This window comes from Plecotus auritus, assembly GCF_963455305.1.
Source record: "Plecotus auritus genome assembly, chromosome: 9".
Classification (NCBI taxonomy): Eukaryota; Metazoa; Chordata; class Mammalia; order Chiroptera; family Vespertilionidae; genus Plecotus; species Plecotus auritus.
The window spans coordinates 92,855,442-92,878,935 of NC_137783.1; the positions used below are offsets into that span (position 1 = coordinate 92,855,442).

The window sequence follows — 23,494 nt, forward strand, 5'->3', positions numbered from 1 at the left end:
TTTTGTCTGAGAAAAAGTAGTTTCATCAGTTTCATACTAACAGCATTACACAGTAAAGTAGATATAATTGCTCTGTTTCTTCAGCTATGCATATGGTAGATGTACACAGTTCTTTTAGGTTACATTTATAATTAGCTATTTTGTACATGTTTTCCATGGGACCAGCAAAAATTACTCATGGATAAGACTCTTTATCATAAGTGACAGTAATGCTGAAGTTTAGAGAAACCACCAATAGAGTACTATTTTAGTAGTTCAGAGAAAAGACAAGTAATGGCTAAAAATGGTGACTTGTAGAGATGGAAAGAAAATTAAGAAAAAGAACAAAGAAAGAATAGGCAATTATGATGAGTTAAAATTTAGACATGTTGACCTCAAGTTGTCTTTAGCATATATAGGTGGAGATGTCCTATAAATGACAGTTGGAATTATTGATCCACAGCTAAAAACAACAACAAAAAAGAGATCTAGGCGACATGTACGGATTTCAAAGTTGTTGTATCCAAGTAGTCATTAAAACCACAGGGGTAAATGGAAAATTCGAGAGAGATTGTACAGAATAAGAAGAGGCTGAGAAAAGAATTCTGGAAAACATCCAAATTTAAGAGTCTGTTAGAAAGAGAAGAAATCAGGAAAAATGAGGAAGAAAAGAACGTCACAGAGGTAGGAAAGGCACCAAGAAAGACGAGGCAAAAGAAAAAAGGAGAGGGGAGAACCAAGGGGAGAGAGTGTGTCAGGTAACAATGGACAAAAAGTATGAAGTATGTAGAGATCAAATAATGCTAGTAAACATACCAAGGTCACCAGGGACATGAGCAAGATCAGTTCATGTAGAAAGTGCCTAACTATGTTTATGAAAGGTCATATATATATATCTGACTTCCTTAATATTGTAATTTAAAGATTCACAAATTATTGACCAGAAACCTCTTGTTCAAAGTATTACCCTTCGGATGACAGAATTAAGATTAATTTGTACCCTCTGTGGTTTCTGATTTTTAATTTATTTGATGTTTTTTAATTGGGCGAGAATGTATTACCTAAAAATTGTAAGAAACATAGCTATAAAAAAAGCATTGCACTAAATGCTTTCAAGGTATGAAGATAAATAGCCATCTGGCACACAAAACTTCTAGAATTTACAGGTCTACTTAAAATCAAAGACTGTTTAAACTGGAAAGATCCCCCCCCAAAAGGACATTTAAATCCCCCATGAATCTCAGGTACATTAATTAGCTTTCCCAGGGTAATGAAATCTGATGTGGCAGGGAAAGAACTAGAGTTCAGGACTTTCATGTAAAACTATTTTTTAACAAAGATGTCAGTTGCATACTAAAAGAGTGAATGAATATTAGTGTTTATCTTCAAATTTTTCATCACAGTAGGGTATAGCAGGAGAAAGTTGTATTTTAGAAGCAGACCTAGATTTGAATCCTGCTTCAGTTTTCACATCTATAAACGAGGGCTAGTACTTACCTTGCAGTGTTATTGTAAAAATTAAGACATCAGATATAGGTATCTATCATACTCTCTGTCAAATTCTATTTACTCCACAATATTAATTTCCTTTTAATAATAATTAATAATTAAGTAATTATTATTCTCATTTTATTTTTTAATATATTTTTTATTAATTTCAGAGAGGAAGGGACAGGGAGAGAGAAACATCAGTGATGAGAGAGAATCATTGATTTGCTGCCTCCTGCAAGGCCCCAACTGGGGACCAAGCCCGCAACCCGAGCATGTGCCCTTCACTGGAATTGAACCCGGGACCCTTCAGTCAGCAGGCTGACGCTCTATCCACTGAGCTGAACTGGCTAGGGCTATTACTTTCACTTTAAACATGAGCTGGATGAGCACTTGGAAAATTTGTTGAAGGATATAAGTATTTAGGAGATGATTCAAATACAAGGTTTTTAAGTTCTCTTCACATCTTGAATAAATAAATAAATAAATAAATAAATAAATAAATAAATAAATATTTAAGTAAGTTTCCATAACAGTCACTTGACCACTTTAAAAAAAATTCTCAAAAAAAAATTCTCATGTAATAGCAAGGATTCTAGCCTACTAAATATTTATTATGTAAGTTACAAAAGTACATAAAACACACCATCTTTCCACAAGAATACAAAATGATATTTGACCAACATAAGAAAACAGTAAGCATAGAAATTAAGTACAATTTAGTCTAAAAGTTGAAACAATATCTTTATCTGTAGATACTTTAAAATAATCCTTAATCCTTAAAAATCATTCTGGTTTCATAAAAAGATTAGGACTGAAAAAAAAAAAGTTAATAGCAAAAATTGCTTACCTTTTACAGGAAAGGTAAATGGCTCCTTAGTCAAATCAGGGCAATCAACTACAGAGACCTGCACAGCAGCAAAGTTATCCTTTAGCCCCTTCTGCAGGACTAATACAGACAAGGAAAGCGATTACTTACCATGAGGTAAAAATTTGTCACCACATATCAAATCTTCCCTCAACTTTTGTGTGTGTCGCACTTCTAATCTAAACTTGTGTAATTAAAAAACAGGGGGAAGGGATATTATTAATGAATACAATTCGACATTAGACACATAGTCAATCACAAGATATCATGTAGACTCAGACACATAAATACCAGTATAAATCATAGTGATTATAAACCACTGAGGAGAAAACACTGCACTCAGATGAGGACTACCTTTCTTTTGGGGAGAGGATTCCAAAGACATACTGAAATGTAAATATTTAAACTGATAGAAAGTAAGCAATTACATGCAACAACTTCCTTGAAGCTTACAGGTTGAGAAAGACAAGACACAGAAGAGTATAATACTATATGATGTATTTAAAAAACGGATCACTAAAGTTACCTCTTGGCCCTAACTGGTTTGGCTCAGTGGATAGAGCGTCGGCCTGCGGACTCAAGGGTCCCAGGTTCGATTCCGGTTAAGGGCATGTACCTTGGTTGCGGGCACATCCCCATTAGGGGGTGTGCAGGAGGCAGCTGATCAATGCTTCTCTCTCATTGATGTTTCTAGCTCTCTATTCCTCTCCCTTCCTCTCTGTAAAAAATCAATAAAATATATTTTAAAAACTAAATAAAAAATAAAGTTACCTCTTGGGTACAGATATTGACTGGGAAAGCACATGAAGGAGCTTTCTGCAAGGCTGGAAATATTTTATATCTTGATCTTGATGGTAGTGACATGGGTATAAATACATTAAAATTCATCAAGCTGTACACTTTAGTGTACTTTACTATAGATATATTATAATTCAATAAAAAAGTGCCCTGGCTGGTGTGGCTCTGTTGGAGCACCATCCCATATACCAAAAGGTGGCTGGGTTTAATTGCTGGTCAAGGCACATACTCAGATTGTGAGTTCAACCCCTGGTTGGGGTGCGTATGGGAGCAACCAACTGATGTTTCTTCCTCTCTCTAAAATCAATAAAAAACATATCCTTGGGTGAAGGTTTTAAAAAAAAAAGCAAACATAGATGTCTCAATGTTATAAATCTAAGAGCAATATACTTTTAAGGATGAAAAGACCTTATAAAAATTTCTCTGAAAGTAGTGTCAACCATTAGTTTAAGACTTGTAGAATCAGTCTCTAAAAAGCAAGAAGACATCCTAAATCTAGCCTCAGCTGTCCTGTCATATCAGACTGATAGAAAAGAAATACAAGCAAAGAGTACTAGCAATACAAATTGTTTATGAGCTGCTATTCAGTTTTGGGGAAAAAATAGGAAGGTATAAGAGAGCCACAACCAAGTAAAATATGAGTCCACTTTTTGACTTCAACCTTATCAGAGGGACAGAGGAACTACCAGGACAGATATTGTGAGAAATAAGGTTAGGTTTTAGAGTTACCATAAGAATACAACCTAAAGGCTGTCAAACAAATGTTAGCATTCTGACAGGCTCTCCAGTTTCAGATTAATTATTCTGTCTTCGCCTAGCCAGCATGGCTCAGTGGTTGAGCATCGACCAAGGAAACAAGAGGTGGTGGGTTCGATTCCTGGTCAGGGCACATACCCTGGGATGCAAGCTCAATCCCCAGTAGGGGTGCATGCAGGAGGCAGCCCAATGGTGTTTCTCTCTTATCGATGTTTCTATCTCTCCTTCTCCCTTCCTCTCTCTCTAAAAATCAATAAAAACACATTAAAAAATTATTCTGTCTTCATTTTATATTCCTATTTTTCTTTTTCTTTTATATCTTGCCTAATTTATCTTGTGAAGCTGTCTTAAATTCTTGTTTGAACAAGGTGAAATACTTAAAAATACATGGAGACAGAAACATATAAGCAAGCAAGTTCATTGGTAGTCTGTCATATGGGGTTGGGAATAGTATATTGGGAACCTGATAAATACACCACAGTAGGTTATATGTTTAAAGAATACTATAACTGATAAAAAGTTAATAAAGCAAAATTGTGTAATTCTTTGAGCACCACACACCCTTAAACCTTAAATGTAGATTATTATATTTATTTTCATTCTGTAAAATGATCAAGAATCTTCAAATAGTGAGTTTAATTTTTTTTTGAGGGCCAGAATTTTGGACTCTCAATAAAAATAGTATAGTACAGGTACTGAAAAGGAAAACAAGTTCTGTATTGAAAGTACCATTGCGTAAATAATATTTTTGTTTTTTCCATAGAATAATTTAAAAAACTTTTAAGTATTGTACTTACCTCCAACAAGTTCCTCTAGACTTGGCATATGAAAAGAATACTCAGCACAGGCCATTTTCTTACTTCTTCACGTGTGAGGATGCACAAATAAAACTACTGTAGGCTAATTATCATAGGAGTTCACAGGGCACCAAGCACAAATAGCTGCTGCTCTGGAAATGAACATTAAGAGTTCAGTTATATAAAGAGGGCAACAGGGCATTAGGTTTCTGTTCTCACAGGAAGGCAGCCATGCCCATTCGGTGTGGCTCAGTGGTTGAGCATTAACCTACATGAATCAGGAGGTCAGGGTTTGATTCCTTGTCAAGGCACAGGCCCAGCTTGTGGCTGGGCTCAATCCCCAGTAGCGGGCATGCAGGAGGCAGCCAACCAATGATTCTCTCTCATCATTGACGTTTCTCTCTCTCTCTCTACCTACCCCTCCCTTCCTCTCTGAAATCAATAAAAAAAATATATAAAATCAATAAAAATAAATAAAAGAAAGGTAATCACAACCTCTAGTATTCAATATTCCCAGTGACAAAATGTCCAAGTAATCTCTTTTAATACTGATACTTTATATAAGTGACATTTAAAATAGACAAGAAATGGCAAACCAAGACGTCACAGGGTTCATTTTCTTTAGTCATAGACCTGGAATGAACATGGGGTTTTCTAATGGTTGGGCTAAGGACTACGAGTCCTGAAACAAAAAGTAGTTATTAAGCTTTATGAAATAATTAAATGGTTGTACATAACAATACAGAATGCTCAAGTACTTCTATATAGTAGATCATTTGTGTTTTCTATTCCATATTTGACATTTAGGCTAAAAATTAAACAAGTTTCTTAGATTATCACTTTAAAAAAATAAAATTTAAATTACTAAGAGAAATAAACTCCTGTTAATGATTAGCTTTTGAAATTCAAATTTTCATTTACAAATAAACATACTTTCTTAGTAAACAGCTTCAATGTTTAATTATTCTGATAAAAATCTAACCAATTATAATTTGATATTTTTAAAATATATGCTAAGTATATTTTATAATAAGTAAGCATATGTACACAGAAATTAGTGTCTTACCTCAAATGCTCAGGTGATAAAGTGTGCAAGCAGAGGGAGATAAATAAAATGAAGGCAAAAGAAACGAATGAAAGTAGTAAGGTGGGCAGGAAATCCCAGTCTAGGCCAGTTGCAACAAGGAACAAAGGCAAAAGTTGAAGGTGTCTCTAAGAGCACTGTTGGAACTCGCATTAAAACTGTTAATGGAAAAGCTCATTAATCTGAATAGTCTCTGCTAGTTACATGCTTACTCAGTAAGTGAAAGGTGGTCCTTCTGCAGCACTGGAAAAATTCTTTCAAAAGCAGTTCCTTTTTAATTTTTCCAAAGGGTCCCGGGTTTCTTATAAACTGAATTTTTAGTTTTGATGATAATTTCAAACTACACATCTCCCACAAATATGCTATTGCATACAATTAGAACTTGACATTTATTTCAGTACTTGATCAAATACCAACTTTTATTATATTTTAATTAATAAGCATATTCTTGTTTCTTCCCAAATAAAAGATAAACTGTTGATAATGGGCCTCAAGTTCTATATAATTATAATTCAATGATCTCAAACATATATATATATATATTTTATAATCTGCGTCTTTAGTGAGATTTGGTATATATATCAGGTCAGAAAGAGAATATCTATTGTTTTTTTACCACTGACCAGTGGGATGTAGGCTTTGAACTGTCAGCACCCATAATTCCTGCCACAAGAAGACAACCTGCGAGAGAATGAAACATGTGCACAGAGAGAAGCAGAATCAACAGATCAAACATATTTTTAAAAAATATATTTTTATTGATTTCATAGAGGGAGAGGGAGAGAGAGATAGAAACATCAATGATGAGAGAGAATCATTGATTGGCTGCCTCCTGCATGCCCCACACTGGGGATCAAGCCCGCAACCCGGGCATGTGCCCTTGCCCGGAACTGAACCCGGGACCCTTCAGTCCAAAGGCCAAAGCTCTATCCACTGAGCCAAACCGGCTAGGGCCTCAAACATATTTTTAAGTGAATAATCTATAATTGCTCAAGAATTAGACATTTTAACTTTTTCTTTAGAAATAATTTCAGATGGACAGAAATACATATAATTCCTGTATACTCTTCACCTAGATTTTCCAAGTGTTAACATCATACTTTCTTTCCATATGCCCAGCAAGTACTAATTAAGAACATGTCAAAATCTGCTCAATTAATATAATCCTATCTAATAAAAGAGTAATATGCAAATTGACCATCACTCCAACACACGAGATGGCTGCCCCCATGTGGTCAAAGATGGCTGCCACAAGATGGCTGGCAGGGGAGGGCAGTTGGGAGGGACCAGGCTTGCAGGGGAGGGCAGTTAGGGGTGATGGGGCTGGCAGAAGAGGGCAGTTGGAGGCGACCGGGCCTGTAGGGGAGGGCAGTTGGGGGAGACCAGGCCTGTAGGGGAGGGCAGTTAGGGGTGACCGGTTTGGCAGAGGAGGGCAGTTGGGGGGAACCAGGCCGGTAGGGGAGGGCAGTTAGGGGTGACCAGGCCTGCAGGGGAGGGCAGTTGGGGGTGACCAGGCCGGCAGGGGAGGGCAGTTGGGGGGGATCAGGCCTGCAGAGGAGGGCAGTTAGGGGTGACCAGGCCTGCAGGGGAGGGCAGTTGGGGGTGACCAGGCCAGCACGGGAGGGCAGTTGGGGAGGATCAGGCCTGCAGAGGAGGGCAGTTAGGGGCGACCAGGCTGGCAAGGGAGGGCAGTTAGGGGTGACCAGGCCTATATGGGAGGACAGTTAGGGGCAACCAGGCCTGCAGGGGAGGGAAGTTGGGGGCGACCAGGCTGGCAGGGGAGGGCAGTTGGGGGTGACCAGGCTGGCAAGGGAGGGCATTTAGGGGTGACTAGGCCAGCAGGGGAGGACAGTTAGGGGTGACCAGGCCGGCAGGGGAGGGCAGTTAGGGGTGACCAGGCTGGCAAGGGAGGGCAGTTAGGGGTGACTGGGCCAGCAGGGGAGGGGCAATTGGGGGCGACCAGGCCTGCAGGGGAGGACGGTTAGGGGCAATTGGGCTGGCAAGGGAGAGGTTAGGTGTCGATCAAGCTGGCAGGGGAGTGGTTAGGGGGTGATCAGGCTAGCAGGCAGAAGCAGTTAGGGGCAGCCGAATCCGGTTTGGCTCAGTGGATAGAGCGTCGGCCTGCGGACTGAAGGGTCCCGGGTTCGATTCCGGTCAAGGGCATGTACCTTGGTTGCGGGCACATCCCCAGTGGGAGGTGTGCAGGAGGCAGCTGATCGATGTTTCTCTCTCATCGATGTTTCTAGCTCTCTGTCCCTCTCCCTTCCTCTCTGTAAAATATCAATAAAATATATTTAAACAAAAAAAAAAAAAAAAAAAAAAAAAAAAAAAAAAAAAAAGAAGCAGTTAGGGGCAATCAGGCAGGCAGGCAAGCGAGTGGTTGGGAGCCAGCAGTCCTGGATTGTACCTAAATGGGCAGTTGGACATCCCTCAAGGGGTCCCAGATTGGAGAGGGTGCAGGCTGGTCTGAGGGACACCACCCTGCCCCGTGCATGAATTTCATGCACCGGGCCTCTAGTTTATTTATAATGAGGATAATAAAGCATTCTAGATATATTTTTAATATATTTTATTGATTTTTTACAGAGAGGAAGAGAGAGGGATAGAGAGTTAGAAACATCGATGAGAGAGAAACATCGATCAGCTGCCTCCTGCACACCCCCTAATGGGGATGTGCCCGCAACCAAGGTACATGCCCTTGACCGGAATCGAACCTGGGACCTTTCAGTCCACAGGCCGACGCTCTGTCCTCTGAGCCAAACCGGTCAGGGCTCTAGATATTTTTGCTTCTAGTACAAATAATAATGACTCAAGTTTAAATTCAAATATATCCTAATTTTACATGCTTTACTATCTTTAAAAAGGTCAGTTTTTTTGGTTTACTTTTTCACCAAAATAGAAAGTCCAACCCTGGGGGGTTATAGCCTGAATAAATGGTTTAAAAATGTAGAACTTCAGTCAAGCCAACAGCCCAGAAGGCAGCATGGTAGTGTGTGTATAAGTGTTTAAGTGGGAGTTGGAGGGGTGATGAGAGAAAGGGATAGAAAGGTTCTGCTATAAACTCAGAGTGGCTCCAGGACAGCTGTGGGCCATATGGTGGCACACAGCATTTACCTTTCATACTCCATTGCTGAGAGTCAGTGGACCAGAAGTAGGGTCTATAGATGGGAACAGAAATACTAGTAGGAACCAGTTGGATAAATGGAACTGCAGAAACAATATCTAAATAGGTGAATGAGCTAGCAGGGGTCCTCAAACTTTTTAAACAGGGGTCCAGTTCACTGTCCCTCGGACCATTGGAGGGCCGGACTATAGTTTAAAAAAAAAAAACTATGAACAAATTCCTATGCGCACTGTGGGCCCGGGACGAGTCGGCTGCTAAGCAGGACAGGCAGCGGCACCCGGCTAAATGTCCTCGGCGGGCCACAGTTTGAGGACGCCTGACTATGGTAACCAAGCTGATAACTATTTATTAACTGCATTTCATGTACCAGACACTATGTTAGGCACTTTACAGACATTCTCTCAAAACCTCTTACAACCATGTTGATGTCCTCATTTCATAAGAGGGAATTGGCTAAAGAATACAGTACTTACCTGACACCACACAGCTATTATAAGTGGCAGAAACAGAATTCAAGCCAAAGCTAACACACTGCAAAGCCAGTACTCATCACTTATGCCAGTTAACCAGTGAAGGAATGACACATTTCAGCTCACAATAAGGAAGCATTTGTATTGAGTGATCTTACAGCATTCAGAGGATACCTATGATGATCTGTTTGCTTTGCACACCCCTCCCCCCTCCCCCCCCCCCCCCCCGCTCCACACCGTCACCTCTTTAAAGATAGGGCTGTTTCTCACATCTGACTTCTATAAAAGAACAAATTCAAATGAGTAAATTTGAGGATCTAATTGGCTTTATTAAGAGATCTGTGAACCAGGCAGCATCCCATCCAGTAACTAGAAGGGCACTCCGAGAGATGGTACATAAATGGAAGGTTTTTCTAGTCAGAAGGGTGTGGCAGACAAGTTATTAGCAAAAGAAAAGAAAGGATTATTTTTAGGCCAAGTCCTATTCTTTTAGGGTGAAAGGACAGGAGGGTTGTTATCAAGCAGATTACCTGACTAATTTTGATCTGGATATTCTAAACTCATTAGTCAACAGAGCCAAATATCATCAACAGTACAACGATTGAAATTTCTTTTGAGAGCCAAATTTTTTAAACTTAAACTTCTTCTAACGCAACTTCTTCAAAATACACTCACCCAGGTATTTTGTGGAAGAGCCACACTCAAGGGGCCAAGGAGCCACATGTGGCTCGAGAGCCGCAGTTTGCCGACCACGGTTCTAGATGGATTGGTTTAACATTTACCTGGGAGAGACTGAAACTGCAATTAGGTTATTAAGTTTGGGTTTGGTGAAGGGGCTTAGCAAAAGTGATTCCATTCTGCCCTGTTCCTTTTTTTAAAACCGTTCCAAGTACCTAGTAAACAACTGGCGTAGTAAGTTCAGTCTCAATTTATTCAACATTTACAATGTACCAGACTCAAGGCCCTGGGACAGAGCTGGCTTTATGTGTGTATAACTAGTGTAGCTACACAAGACCATATGCTCAGAATGGCACTTGGTTTAATTGTTGTCATTTTACATTTGAACTTTTGTTTGAGACTGATAGGGCAATGGAGCTTGCATGGAATGAGAGAAGAGAGGTGCAGTGTGCATGCCCACCATCATTCCTAATTAACCCCTTTCACATGAAGTATTTGTGAAGCTGGGTAAGCATAGAATTCTGGTGGACCCATGATCCATGGGGTTTAGTGGGACTCAAAGTCCCTGGGTTCCATAGTATTGGTAGAGTGTAATTAAGGAAGTAAAATAAATACAGGTGAGTTTGTCTCATGCATTTTCTGCTGTTCTAGTAAGAACAGTAGATGCTTGCATGCATTATGAAATACAAATTGTGAAATTTCAATGATTCTGCAAATGATTTAACAAATGTTCTTATATTTGTACTAGAGGCCCGATACACATAATGCGTGCAAGAGTAGGCCTTCCATCCCCCGGCTGCTGCCACCGGCTTCCCTCTGGCACCCGGGACCCGGGCTTCCCTTGCAGTCCTTGCAGTCCCAGGTTCGTCCGGAAGGGTGTCCGGTGTAATTAGCATATATGCTTTTATTATTATAGATTTAAAACTGGAATTGCACAATGGTAAAAATCATGTTAATGTAAACTTAAAATTTTTCTTACAGTGAATTAAATAGCAAATGAATGCTAATAAATAATAGCATAATTAATATTTAATAGCATGATTAATAATGCTATCAATAATTAATAGCAAATTAATATTATTAATTAAAACACCATGACAGGTCAAAAGAGATACTACAGAAGAAAGGAAGAGCTTATATTTGGGTCTGCTACATAGTAACACTGGCTTCTATTCAGTACAAAGGTTCCATATTTTGAGTGGCAATCAAAGCATGATCATTTCACAGCTTACATTTTAGGACCTTTAACGATACTTTTCCCGATTTTTGAACAAGTGACCCTGCATTTTCATTTTGTAATGAGCCTTACAAACTACATGCCCAGTGCTCCCTAATACGGCAGTGGATGGGAAAGCCATACCTGTCCTGGAGCTCACAGTATTTCATAGACTGGACATGCCCACAGGATCAGACTTTTTATGCTTGGAATTGTTCATTATTTGGAACAAAACTGAGTGAATAGACCAGATTACCTTCTAGGTCTGCCCAATCTTGAGATGACACTAACTAAACTAAGACTAGACAGGTTTACTGGCTTATCATATGACACAAGAGGTCTGAAAATGCACAAATCAGACTAGCTTATTCCGTTTTGTGACTGCTTTGGGGAAGAAGCCCTAACAAAACTAAGCTGGTTTCTAAACTGGTTTATGTTAATACTCGGGAACTAAGCGGGTGGGGGGGGGGGAGATGAGAAAATGAACTTATCTCCAGTGATATGTTAACCAACTCCTGGGAGGCTGACCCCACTTTAGACTTAAAGAGCTAACAAAGTCCAAAGGTGGAGAGAACTGGGTGCCCTACGCAGTAACACTGGTTCCAGTACAAAGGTTCCATATTTTGAGTGACAGTCAAAGCAAGATCCTTTCAGTTTAACACAGAAGAGATTTTTGAAGGCAAAAGTAGACATAATCCGACAACACTAGGACCATACACACCCACTCACCCACGCCCTGGACGCCAGATCTGCAAATGCGAGACCACCGGAAACAAACCAGGCTGTTTCCTCGCACTTCACACCCTTTCTGTTCACTTGGCCGCACAATTTCTTTCTGTCATTTGCCTAAATGTTCTTGGCTATAACACTTACCTAATCGGTTAGGGAAGCCTGCACCTAAACCCTGCCTCAGGCAACTCCGCCTCCTCTGGGTTAGGAGTTCAGGCTCCGCCCACTTGTAATCGCTCCTCCCTCCGTGGCCACCAAAGCGGCGCTTCCCCTACTCCCGCCTCTCGCGTTCTTTCCGGAGCTAAACTGTTATCGCGAGAGTTTGGCCCACTATTAACTAGGTCTCGCGGTTGGCTCAGTCTTTTCCTCCGCGCACTTGGCGGAGGTCGGCGGTTATTTTGTGTTACCGCTGAGGTTGGGCTGTTCCTGGATGCAGACTTCCCAGGCCTGGGTTGCGGGTGGCGAGCGCGCAGCTGAGGCCCTTACCGAGCCGGTGCTTGGTGGGGCAAGCCGTCTGCTGACTTACACGGGTAAGAAAGAGGACAATGCCATCCGGGCCTGGTGGTTGAGGGACGGGGTGCACCTCTAGCTTTCCCCGGCCCCCCCCCCCCCACCCCCCGCGATGCTCGGGAGGTTCGAGCCGAAGCAGTCGCGCCTGAGGGTGGAGGCACACAAACCACAATTATAGTGAGTGTGATCGAGTTGTAGATGATACAAGTACAGGTGTTCTGGGCTGATAAATACCAGGTAATGCTTAGGCCATTTTCTGTGCCTGAGTTCAGGTGTTTGCTGAGATAGTCACCCCAAGGTCAGATAGTGGTTAGAGAGGCTTTGTTCGCGCCGGGGGAGTGCACTATCATGCCATGTGGCCTCGCCGAATTTCTGAGTAAGGGACACTCAGAAATGCTTTCTAAATAATTTTCAGAAACTGACTTGAGTTAATTACACTTTATTCTGAGAATGTCCTAATAACATTTAAAAAAAATGTTAACCTCAGGTATACCATCAGTGCCGTTGGACCCAATTTTGTTGAATTTTATTTTTGAGCATTTCATGACATAGTCTGCTTTTGCATTCAAACTACAATAAAACTATGAAATTACTATGTGAGTCCATTGGACATTTTGGAAAATCTAAGATATATGTGACCTTATTGATTGCCCATTATTTGAAATACCTTTATATTAATTTTAAGATAACTTTCATCTTTACTCATTGGTCATTGTCAAGTATATTAAACACTGAAAAATGCAAAAGTGGAGGAATGATGACATACTCTGTAAGAGCGAACCAATATTAATTTTTCATCCTTAATTTAATTTTACTTTTTTAAAAGTTGTATTTTACTCATTTCAGAGAGGGAGGGAGAGGGAAAGAGGGATAGAAACATCAATGCCTCTTGCACACCCCCTACTGGGGATGGAGCCTGCACCACAGGGAATGTGCCCTTAACTGGGAATGGAACCGGGACCTCCTGGTTCATAAGTGAGTCAGCCCTGGCTGGGCTTTATTTTTAATTTTAAATTATTTCCCAAAACTACTGTAAAATCTTCAAGGAATTTTTTGAAAAAGGAAGATAAAGGACATCAGTGTTAATAGTCCAGTCGCCTCATTGAATTTTGAGAGAGAATTCAGAACTTTTAAATTAATAACACTATAGTAACAAAAAGGTATACTAAGAAAGAGGTTTCATAGTGATTCTGTTGAATCAGTATGAATGGGAAAAGCCACAAATGGAATTCCCAGACCAGGAGTTTAAAAATGGTGTGATGGACTGAGAGTAAATTATTTTTCCTGGTATACTGAGGCTTGCTTTGTTCCCATCTGCTTTTGGAAAATGGCTTTTGGGCCATTGAGTGCATATTACTAAATGACTAATGATAAAATTACATTTTTTCCTGTTATTGGAAAGATGTTTGATATTTTTTTGGGGGATGACATTTTCTAGAATCTTACTCCACTGGATAGCATTAGAGGCACAACTGAAAGATACAACCCATCAATAAGATTTCTAGATTTTAGAATTTTTTATTTGAAATGGAAGGTTCCTACATAAATATGAATGGCCTTGTAAATGATTGTGCCTTAATTTACATATAATGACATAATCTGCATCAAATTTTGCATTGCTTGGATACTAGCTGTTTGTGCTGGCACTTGTTCGGGGAAACTAGACATATGTACTGTATTTTACGTTGTCAGAAATTTGGTGAAAGCAAAGAACAAGTGAGGAATAACAATTTCAAGACAGACTGGAAGAAGATATCAGGAATGGATTCTCCGGACTACATGACAGTATCTGATTCAGCTATGGAAATTGAAAATCAAAAGTAAGTCCTTTTTTTATATCAACGGCAACTGCCAGATTTTCACTAGAAGACAATAGAGTTGATGATTACTTGAATTACCGGGAAAGCATAAATCCTTGTAGATAAGGAGTGGTGGTAAAGGTAATTTTCAAGGATTAGGAAAGAATAGAAAAACCTGGTTTATACAAACCTGAGCAGGTTTTCCTGCTTCTGTCCTTGGAAGAAACGTACATTACTGGTAATAAGCATTCAGTCATATAAAGAGGATACCTTAATTTTCCCCCCCTTTTTTTCCCTAGTGATAGCTCTTCCTCTGGTAGCAGCTTATTTAAAACACAATGTGTTCCTTCCTCACCTAAACGGAGGCAAAGAAATCCTATCAGGAAATGTGTTCATTCACTTGAAAGTGTTCAAGCAAGAGATTCATCCAGTGACTCATCTATAGAACCAAGACCATTGACTTTAAAAGCTATTTTTGAAAGATTCAAGAAAAAGAAACCAAAGAAACGTAAAAAGAGGAAATATAAGCCAACAGGAAGACCAAAGGGAAGACCAAAAGGAAGGAAAAACAGTAGGTCACAAATAAGTAAGAAACAACTTAAAGTTAAAAGACCTCAGTTCCCATTTGTAGAGTCAGAGAATGGAAGAAAACCATTACCTTGGAGAAAAATTTTAACCTTTGAGGTGAGTTAGGGTATGTGGGGACCCATAGTTAAAGTGCCTGAATTGGTGTGCTGGTCATTTAGAATTTAGATGTACCAGACTTCAGTTCAAACTTCACTTGGCTACTAGGTGAAATTTTCACGAGTGTATTTAGTGACTATACCTGTATATGAAGTGCTCCAAGGCTGTTCCTGTAAAATCCCTTGATCTCATCCTGTCAGGTTTTTAACATCCCAAAAACTCAAATGGTTCCTAATTGTAACGTAGGTCAAATCCCCTCCCTCCCCAAAAAAAACAACACTCCTTTTGTGTTCAGTGATTTTAGTAGGTTTCATTTTCTTATTGATAGTGAGCATTCAATTTTTTTTTTTTTTTAAATATATTTTATTGATATTTCACAGAAAGGAAGGGAGAGGGATAGAAAGCTAGAAACATCGATCAGCTGCCTCCTGCACACCTCCCACTGAGGATGTGCCCGCAACCAAGGTACATGCCCTTGACCGGAATCGAACCCGGGACCCTTCAGTCCGCAGGCCGACGCTCTATCCACTGAGCCAAACCGGTTTCGGCAGTGAGCATTCAATTTCTGACATAATTGCCTGATAAATGCCTAGTACATAGCAGTATGCTCTACTGTATTTGATTTAATGTTTGCATAGTTAATTTTTAATTGCTTGATTTAAATTCTGATTGGAGGGGATTAATATTAACTTTTTTTTTTTAATATATTTTATTGATATTTTACAGAGAGGAAGGGAGAGGGATAGAGAGCTAGAAACATTGATGAGAGAGAAACATCGATCAGCTGCCTCCTGCACACCTCCCACTGGGGATGTGCCCGCAACCAAGGTACATGCCCTTGACCGGAATCGAACCCGGGACCCTTCAGTCCGCAGGCCGACGCTCTATCCACTGAGCCAAACCGGTTTCGGCAATATTAACTTTTTTTTAAAAAAAATACTGATTTCAGTGAGGAAAGAGAAACATCAAATGATGAGAGGGAATCATTGATTGGCTGCCTCCTGCACACCAACTACTGGAGCTTGCAACCCAGGCATGTGCCCTGACCAGGAATTGAAGCTGCGACCTCCTGGTTCATAGGTCCACGCTCAACCACTGAGCCATGCCAGCCTGGCAGTTAACCTATGTCTTAAGGTGATTATAATAAAGCCCCCAAAATTTGCTTATGTGCACCCTGGATGGCTTGATTAAAGTGGTTAGAGCATTGGCTGGCTCGTACACTGAAGGGTTGGGTTGCAGGTTTGATTCCTGGGCAAGGGCATGTACTTAAGTTGCAGGTGAGGGCTCATGCTGGAGACAACCAATTCACGTGTTTCTCACATTGATGTTTCTCCCCCACACACACCCACCCTTATTTATTTAAAAGCAATAGAAAAATAACCTCGGGTGGGGGTTAAAAGATTGTTTATCTGCATTTAAGTCTTTAGTAATTCCCAAACAACACAAGATTTGTTCTTGGTTGTACCAACTTTGGTAAGTTTGATAATTTTCTAGGTAGCAGTGAGTTCTTTTTACAGTCAGCATTTGTTGTATTACATGAGTTGCATATGGCAGAATAGTTAAATCAAGATCACTGAGAGCTCTTTTGGTAAGGGGGTCCTTGCTGTTTTGGAACACGCCTCTGTTGAGGGATGGAGGGAAGTATTTTGTAAGGCTGTGATTTTTTTTCTCATTTGCAGCAAGCAGTGGCAAGAGGATTTTTCAACTACCTTGAAAAACTGAAGTATGAATACCACCTCAAGGAATCCTTAAATCAGATGAATGTTGGTGAAGATTTAGAAAAAGAAGACCTTGATAGTCGTAGATATAAATACTTGGATGACGATGGATCGATCTCTCCTATTGAAGAGTCAGTGTAAGTGTAATCATGTCAAATTTTTGGTCATACGTTTTATCAAATGTTTTTTAATGTTAATGCTCATTCATCCTTATGCTTTTAATTTGATCATACTTTAATAATGATGGTAGCAAAGATACAGTAGGCCATTTGGGTTATTACAGTTGAGCTCTATGAGCTTGGCACATGAGAGCCAATTTTGGGTGTTATGCATGACAATGTAATTTTCCTCCTTGGCTAGTATTGCTATTTTGTTTGTAATAATTATATAATATACTATTAATTGGGTTCTAGAGGATTTAGTCATCTGATATTTTGAATATTGCAGAGAAGAGGATGAGGTTGCTACAAATCTTGAACATGATGATGAATGTGATATCAAATTGGTGGTAAGTGACATTTTTATTCTATTTCCTTTTGGGAGGGTGTCTCAGATGGTACAGGAAGAATTTTATGCAGTAGTTACTGTCTTATACTCCCTGCTTAATTTTGGAAAGGCTTTAATATTTGGTGCAGGAAATGCAAGAATAAAAATGTTTTTTGGGTAGTTGAGTGTGACATGGACTTTTCAGTACTATTGTTAGTTAGGTTTGATACTAGGCTATCATGTGAGAATAAAAGCAAAAGTTAATTGGATTTTTAACATCTTAGATGTTGTCTCCATAACTCAGTTATGTGTAATTAAGAAAGCAATAAAGTTTTAGTTATTGCTTAATATTGGTATCTTTTATGCAGGAGAATAATTATTTCATAATGAGTTCTGAATTACCAAAGAAGATGAATGTATATTTAGAGCAAGAACATACTGAAGACGCTGCCTTGTCTAAAAAGAGTATCAAAGTCCAAAAAACATTGGAAAGAAGACAGAATGACCTGGAAAAGGAGATAGGAATATGAATGTCAAGGTAAAGACACTAGAGAAAAAGAAACTTTACAGGAAATAATATATATGCCAGTCCAGTGATAAAACTGCCATGGTGAAAATAAAAAGCACCTCTGAACAAATTTGAGAAACTTTTAAAGAATAAGAAATAATTACTAAGAAAAATTGAAGTGAAATTATGCATTTACAAAAAATTCGTAGCAGAAATAATCTATTGTAAAATAATAAAGTCCTACTGCCTGGCCAGAGTGGCTCAGTTGGTTGTCATACTGTGCACTGAAGGGTTGCTGGTTTGGTTCCTGGTAAGGGCACATAACCTGGGGTGTGGGTTTGATCCCCAGTTGGCGTGTTGAAGAGGCAGCCAATCGATGTTTCTCTCCTTTCTCTTCAGTATGTCCTCGGGTGAGGATTAAATAAAAATAAAAATTTTAAAAGGGTCCCACTGCTATTGCCTATACTTGTTTATGTCGGCCTACGAGCTTAAAGGTATCATTTGAGCACTGAATCCAAGTGTAGAGATTGTAATCCTAAAAATAAAGTCTTATCACTAATGAATGACAACCAGTCAGTTACCCTTCTTAGGATATCTGAAACCTTTATTTTTATCCCAGTTTTATTCAGACAAAAGTGATCTTGATTGTCAAGTGTTCAGTGCTGATAATTTAATAATTTCCCCTTCTTGACAGCCTGGAATATTATCATTCGTCTCTTGTCGCCATAAATATTACCGATTATATTGCTAAATATACTGCATTTCACAATAGCACTTGTGTTTGTTTTTGTAATTTGTGGACAAAAACTATATACAGGTGCTAAAAATAAAGCCTCTTTTGCAACCCAGAACTCATTGTTCAGTATGAGTTTTGATACATATAAGAAGGAACATGATACCTAAAACACTGGTTCCAGGACTAGGATTAATAACTTAAAAAGCATAGAATATAAGGGAAGTATCAACCATACTGCTTTAGTATTTTAATTTTGCTGTTGATAACACTGTAACAAAGTTGACTTCTTTTTTTTATTAGGGTTTTATCTTGAACACAATATCTGGATTTATGTCTTACTCTTTAGGTGAGTTTTTGGATCAGATTTGTTTAAATGTAGCACATTGTCAGATAATCTAAATCTCCACAGGTTTCATTATTGAAAGACTTTCTGCCAACTTTTAACTTCTGATTAGGACAATTTCAGAAAATGAATCTTGGGAATCACCATTATATAGGGATACTGTGCCAGCCTCACTTTACTTGCAGGAAAGGGTCCCAAAACTGGAAGTTGGGCTATAGAGGTGGATTTAATACTAGAATACTAGAAATGACTACACAAGACACTACTTCATAAGTTTAGATGGTATAAAGTTTTCAAATGGTAAGAACATAAATATAAAGCCACATTAAAACTTCCTGTATTTTTATATTTGATAACAAGTAGCTAAGAAGATACTTCATATAGATCTTCTTTTCTGAGGCAAAAATTACGTTAACTTTACTGTGTAATCTGGGAATTTCATAGGTGAGAGATGGCAGTACCAAATTCATAAAAAATCAATACTTTAATTTATACATGGATATTTCTCCTTTGGGTTATCTAGAGTAGCTACTTGCCATTTTGTATGTTTTTTTTTGGGGGGGGGGGGTCAGTATGTACTTCCTGAGCATCATTATTAGAATCCTTTGTGGTTAATTTTATGGGATAATTTAAAGTTTATTACAAATTTGGAGATGCTTGACTATTTTTATAATTTTGAGTTCAAATGGTTGGAGCAGATCAATTCTCATTGTCTTCCTTTAGAGACTTAGGTTTGCTTATGCCTTTTAAAATGTATAAACGATTGAGGTCTATCCCGATGGGTCTTTTTCTGTAGACTTACATCGTTGGAAACGCCTCATAGAATAAATATGTTGCTTCCTTTATTCACAGAACTGTGTGTTAGATCTGTGGGAAGGAATTACAAGACAGCTGCTAAAACTGCAACAGACTTAATAATCTTTTTAACTTTTCTAATCTTAGGTATTTTTGTATATCCTGAAGATCTGTACTATTCTAGGGAGTGATAGCTTAGGTAAGTTTTAACTGGTGACCGTGTGACAACCTTAGGGTACCACTGCAGTTCAGATGATGAATTTAACTGTTCAACTGCTGAATGACACAGACATGAACTAAAACATAATTCTGACAGCTGAATATAGCACTGTATAAGTTTTAGTTTTTAATCACACATTTGTCAATCTTTTTATTTGGTGTTTTATCTTGTAGGAGTGAAGATTTGCACTTACTCATGTTTAGTGGTAAGTGGAACACTTAATTTCTTTTCCTTTATTAAGGATTCAAAGTTGTGAAAAAATGCAATTTGTGAGTAGAGTAAGTTCTCCCTTAACACTATTGATAGGTTCTGAAACTAAGTGAAATGATGTATAAGGAAGCCAGTTTGACAATAGGCTAAATGATGAGAGAAGTTCCTGTGGCATCTCAACTTGATAAGGACACCTTGAACAAAAGGATGTTAATTCGAGGACTGCTGTACTGCATTCCATTACTGTTGTGACTAATGGTTGTTTAGGTATAAAGCAGAATTGCCAATATTTTGGTGAAAATATTTGCCATAGTTGTATTTATATACAAAATTGGCGGCGGGGGGATGAAGAGACTGCATGTCTAGGGGTGGTACCAAATGAAAATGTCCCCTCCCTTTTTGCACCCTTTAATTAAATGGACAGTTCCATATCATTCATCCTAGTAATGCAGACTTGGATATGTTAAAATAGCAAAGGATTTCCACCTAATAACAGTTTGAATAATGGTAACCTTTATTTCTACTGCAAAGAGGATAAAGAGAATAGTGACTTAGGTTTATAGTTTATTGCATTAATATGGTTGCCTCATTGAAATGACAATTAGAAATTCCCTTTTTAAGACTTATTGTTGAAAGTATTATAGATGCTCTCCCTCCCCCCCCCCCCACCAACCCAGGCCTTCACACTATTGTCTGTGTCCATGGGTTATGCACAGTAAGTTCTTGGGTTAATCTCCCCCTCCCTCTGTTCCTCTTTGAGATTTGTCAGCCAGTTAACATGCTTCTGGATCTGTCACAATGAGATTTAATCTTCAGATACTTAAAACAGAAGTGTTTATAGTTCAGTCATAATGCACTGCATGGTATCTGCATTCAGTAGTTTATTCCTGCTGAGTGTTCAAAAGACAGTGCAATATAAATTCAGTATCTGGCATCGTTGGTTTTCTTGGCTTTGTGCATGTTAAACCTGGTATTTTTATTGAGACATTCTTACAGTTTTTACTGTTCAGTTAGACATAAGTAATCTTCAGTAGGAACTAATACTTGTCTTTTTCTAGGGTGTCTGAAATTAAAAAAACAGGCAGATCCATCTACTCAGACCCTAACCATGTAAGCCTTTCCCATTTCTGTTGCTTCTAGGGCAGCCGTGGGCAAACTACGGCCCGCGGGCCGGTTCTGGCCCGTTCGGCTGTTCTATCCGGCCCGCGGAGCAGAAAGAGCTGAGGGTTCTCTTGCTCTCCCCTCCGCTCCTTCACCAGCAGCAGTGTTAACATGGCAACGTCGGGAAACACGGCCGCAGCTCCTTCTGAGTGGGCAGATTTATATCCGCCCATTCATTAGAAGGAACAACCTCTCAGTCTTCCATAGGCTCCTTGTAATGCCCGCGGATGCGTCTCCCGACATCACCCTGGGAATGCGTAGACATGTTACCGTGGTGATGTAGGGAGACACGCCCCTGGAGAGCACAGTATCAGAGCCTTTCTGAGGTAAGATTAAGAGCTCTACTCAAACACAATTTTTCCTGTTCCCACATTCTGTACATCACAATGACTTGTTAATAAAACAACAAAGACTTTCAGCTTTTAGGGCTTGTATCCACTGCAGTTTTTTTTCCCACTGCGGATGCGCGCAGCAGGGAAAAAGACACACAGAGGACATGCTGTGGCTGCATTTTTTTGCTGATACAGATGCGGTATCAGTAACGCTACCGTGGCCACTAACCGCATGTGTTAGCGGCAAAACAAATGCATTTTGCGCTGCGTTTGCTTCTCCCCCTTGCGCCTGTAAAAATGCGTGCTACAGGACATTTGTGTTAACATGCACCACTGCACATTAGCATCAACGCTGGTGTTAAAATGTTTGAAATGAATAAAACTATTGAAATAAAAAAAAGACCGTACCCTTTTATGTAATGTTTACTTTGAAATTATATTAGTTCACACAAACACTCCATCCGTGCTTTTGTTCCGGCCCTCCAGTCCAGTTTAAAACCCATTGTGGCCCTCGAGTCAAAAAGTTTGCCCACCCCTGTTCTAGGGGTTTCTTTCCTTTATCGATAGCAAGTGTCAGCAGGAACTTCTATACAGATGTCAAAGCCTTTTGCATAGTGTACATATAAGCTGGAGAAAAACTTATAAAGCCTCATTCTATATGAGAATGGGCACTGTTTTTGTGTATGGTGTCCAGAAATTTGTTAATGTGGCTACATTGAGACACAGGTTATGCTTCCATCACAGTAATTTTATTACAGTGGTGACAATGAGACCTGTAACATTTTTTGCTAGGCTCAATGAGTAGAGTAATAAGACTTCAATTTCAGAAACAATTAAGGAATAGTATATCTTATATCACCTGCTAAAATAACGATGTTTTTCTTAATACTTCTAGGGCCCTAAAGTAAATTGCTTGAGGAAATTAGTTCCCAACAATTATAGGTAAGATTTTTTTTTTTCCCTTCAAACTCCCTCTTAGTTTACAGGAGACTTAAGCTTCTTTTAAAATTTCAGTATTAATGTCCTTGCATTTATTTACTTATTACAGTAGCCCATCCTGGTGGCTTATTACTCCCACAAAAGAAGATGGGACATTAAAAAGGCCGACCGCTGTTTTTTGTACTGTTCACCAGCATGATGTTATGATGATGGGCAAAATGTTCAACTGCTCTGAATGAGCTGAATGAAAAATAGCCATCTGAACATCCATCTACATAATAAATATTTTAAAACATGAAAGCTCTAAGATAAGCATTCCCTGAAACAAACATTGCCTATGAGAGTTTTATGAATGGAAATGGATTGTCTTATTTTAAAAACAGATTTGTTCCCAATATTTAATTTGATTGAAAAGATGCTTATCCCAGTTATTTTCAGTTTCAAGCCTGGAACTTTCAATATATGCTAGTTGGGAACTGGTTGTCAGGGTACTTTGGACCCTAATGAAATGTATTTTGAAAAATTTAGTCCAATATGAACATTAAAATCTTTCTCCATAGGTGCAGAGTTTTTGGAGAATGTCCATATTCAAGTGTAGATCAAAGAAGCTCAACTAAAAGGATTGTGGCAAGTTATTTGTCTTTATCTTACCCCACACCAAAGTATACTGGTCATTACCAAGGCTTTTAGAATGCAGTTTCTCATTTGCCGTGGACATGACCACAAAACATTTCTCCAATAGGTTTTTTTTTCTGCTATGTTGATAGCATAGCATTCAGCCTACTGGGAACATTTTACTAACTTTAATTTACATTGCCAGATCACTGTCCACTATAAATCTAACACAAGCTATAGGAGGTTTTTGTAATAGCCGTTGGTAATCAGTAAGATGTGATGATAGCCATCTTAGATGTCTGGGGCCTTGATGTCCTTTGTCTAGCTAATCCTTCTCAGTTACCATACAGCTTGTGATCATGATAATCTCTATTCCTGTTATATAGGACTGACTGAAATGACATCAGGATTGAGCAAAAAAGGTATGTACACATTAAAAAAATAGTAATTT

The 23,494-nt window shown here is 39.0% G+C and overlaps 2 protein-coding genes across 9 annotated transcripts in view; one reads left to right on the forward strand and one right to left on the reverse strand.

The window, feature by feature from the left end:
• Window positions 1-5,063, reverse strand: part of LOC308234012 (ester hydrolase C11orf54 homolog) — a 14,727-nt gene extending 9,664 nt beyond the window's left edge. Inside the window, exons 1-2 of the mRNA XM_080641189.1 lie at window positions 4,687-5,063; window positions 2,318-2,416 (exon numbers count right to left, since the gene is read on the reverse strand). Of these exons, the coding sequence (XP_080497315.1) occupies window positions 2,318-2,416; window positions 4,687-4,741 (154 nt within the window). The 5' untranslated portion in view covers window positions 4,742-5,063. The remainder of the gene's footprint in view (window positions 1-2,317; window positions 2,417-4,686) is intronic.
• Window positions 1-23,494, forward strand: part of TAF1D (TATA-box binding protein associated factor, RNA polymerase I subunit D) — a 51,626-nt gene that overhangs the window by 23,824 nt on the left and 4,308 nt on the right. For 2 of the 8 annotated variants that reach the window (XM_080643084.1, XM_080643080.1), the window contains exons 1-13: window positions 12,299-12,517; window positions 14,190-14,317; window positions 14,596-14,980; window positions 16,660-16,835; window positions 17,146-17,206; window positions 17,553-17,722; window positions 18,729-18,774; window positions 19,714-19,765; window positions 19,960-19,991; window positions 21,055-21,106; window positions 22,385-22,431; window positions 22,989-23,055; window positions 23,430-23,465. In XM_080643084.1, the coding sequence (XP_080499210.1) occupies window positions 14,259-14,317; window positions 14,596-14,980; window positions 16,660-16,835; window positions 17,146-17,206; window positions 17,553-17,714 (843 nt within the window). In that variant the 5' untranslated portion in view covers window positions 12,299-12,517; window positions 14,190-14,258 and the 3' untranslated portion in view covers window positions 17,715-17,722; window positions 18,729-18,774; window positions 19,714-19,765; ... (3 more) ...; window positions 22,989-23,055; window positions 23,430-23,465. Of the gene's footprint in view, window positions 1-12,298; window positions 12,518-14,189; window positions 14,318-14,595; window positions 14,981-16,659; window positions 16,836-17,145; window positions 17,207-17,552; window positions 17,723-18,728; window positions 18,775-19,713; window positions 19,766-19,959; window positions 19,992-21,054; window positions 21,107-21,136; window positions 21,484-22,384; window positions 22,432-22,988; window positions 23,056-23,429; window positions 23,466-23,494 lie in introns of those variants that run through there. The other 6 variants (XM_080643078.1, XM_080643079.1, XM_080643083.1 and 3 more) reach the window with 6 other exon arrangements.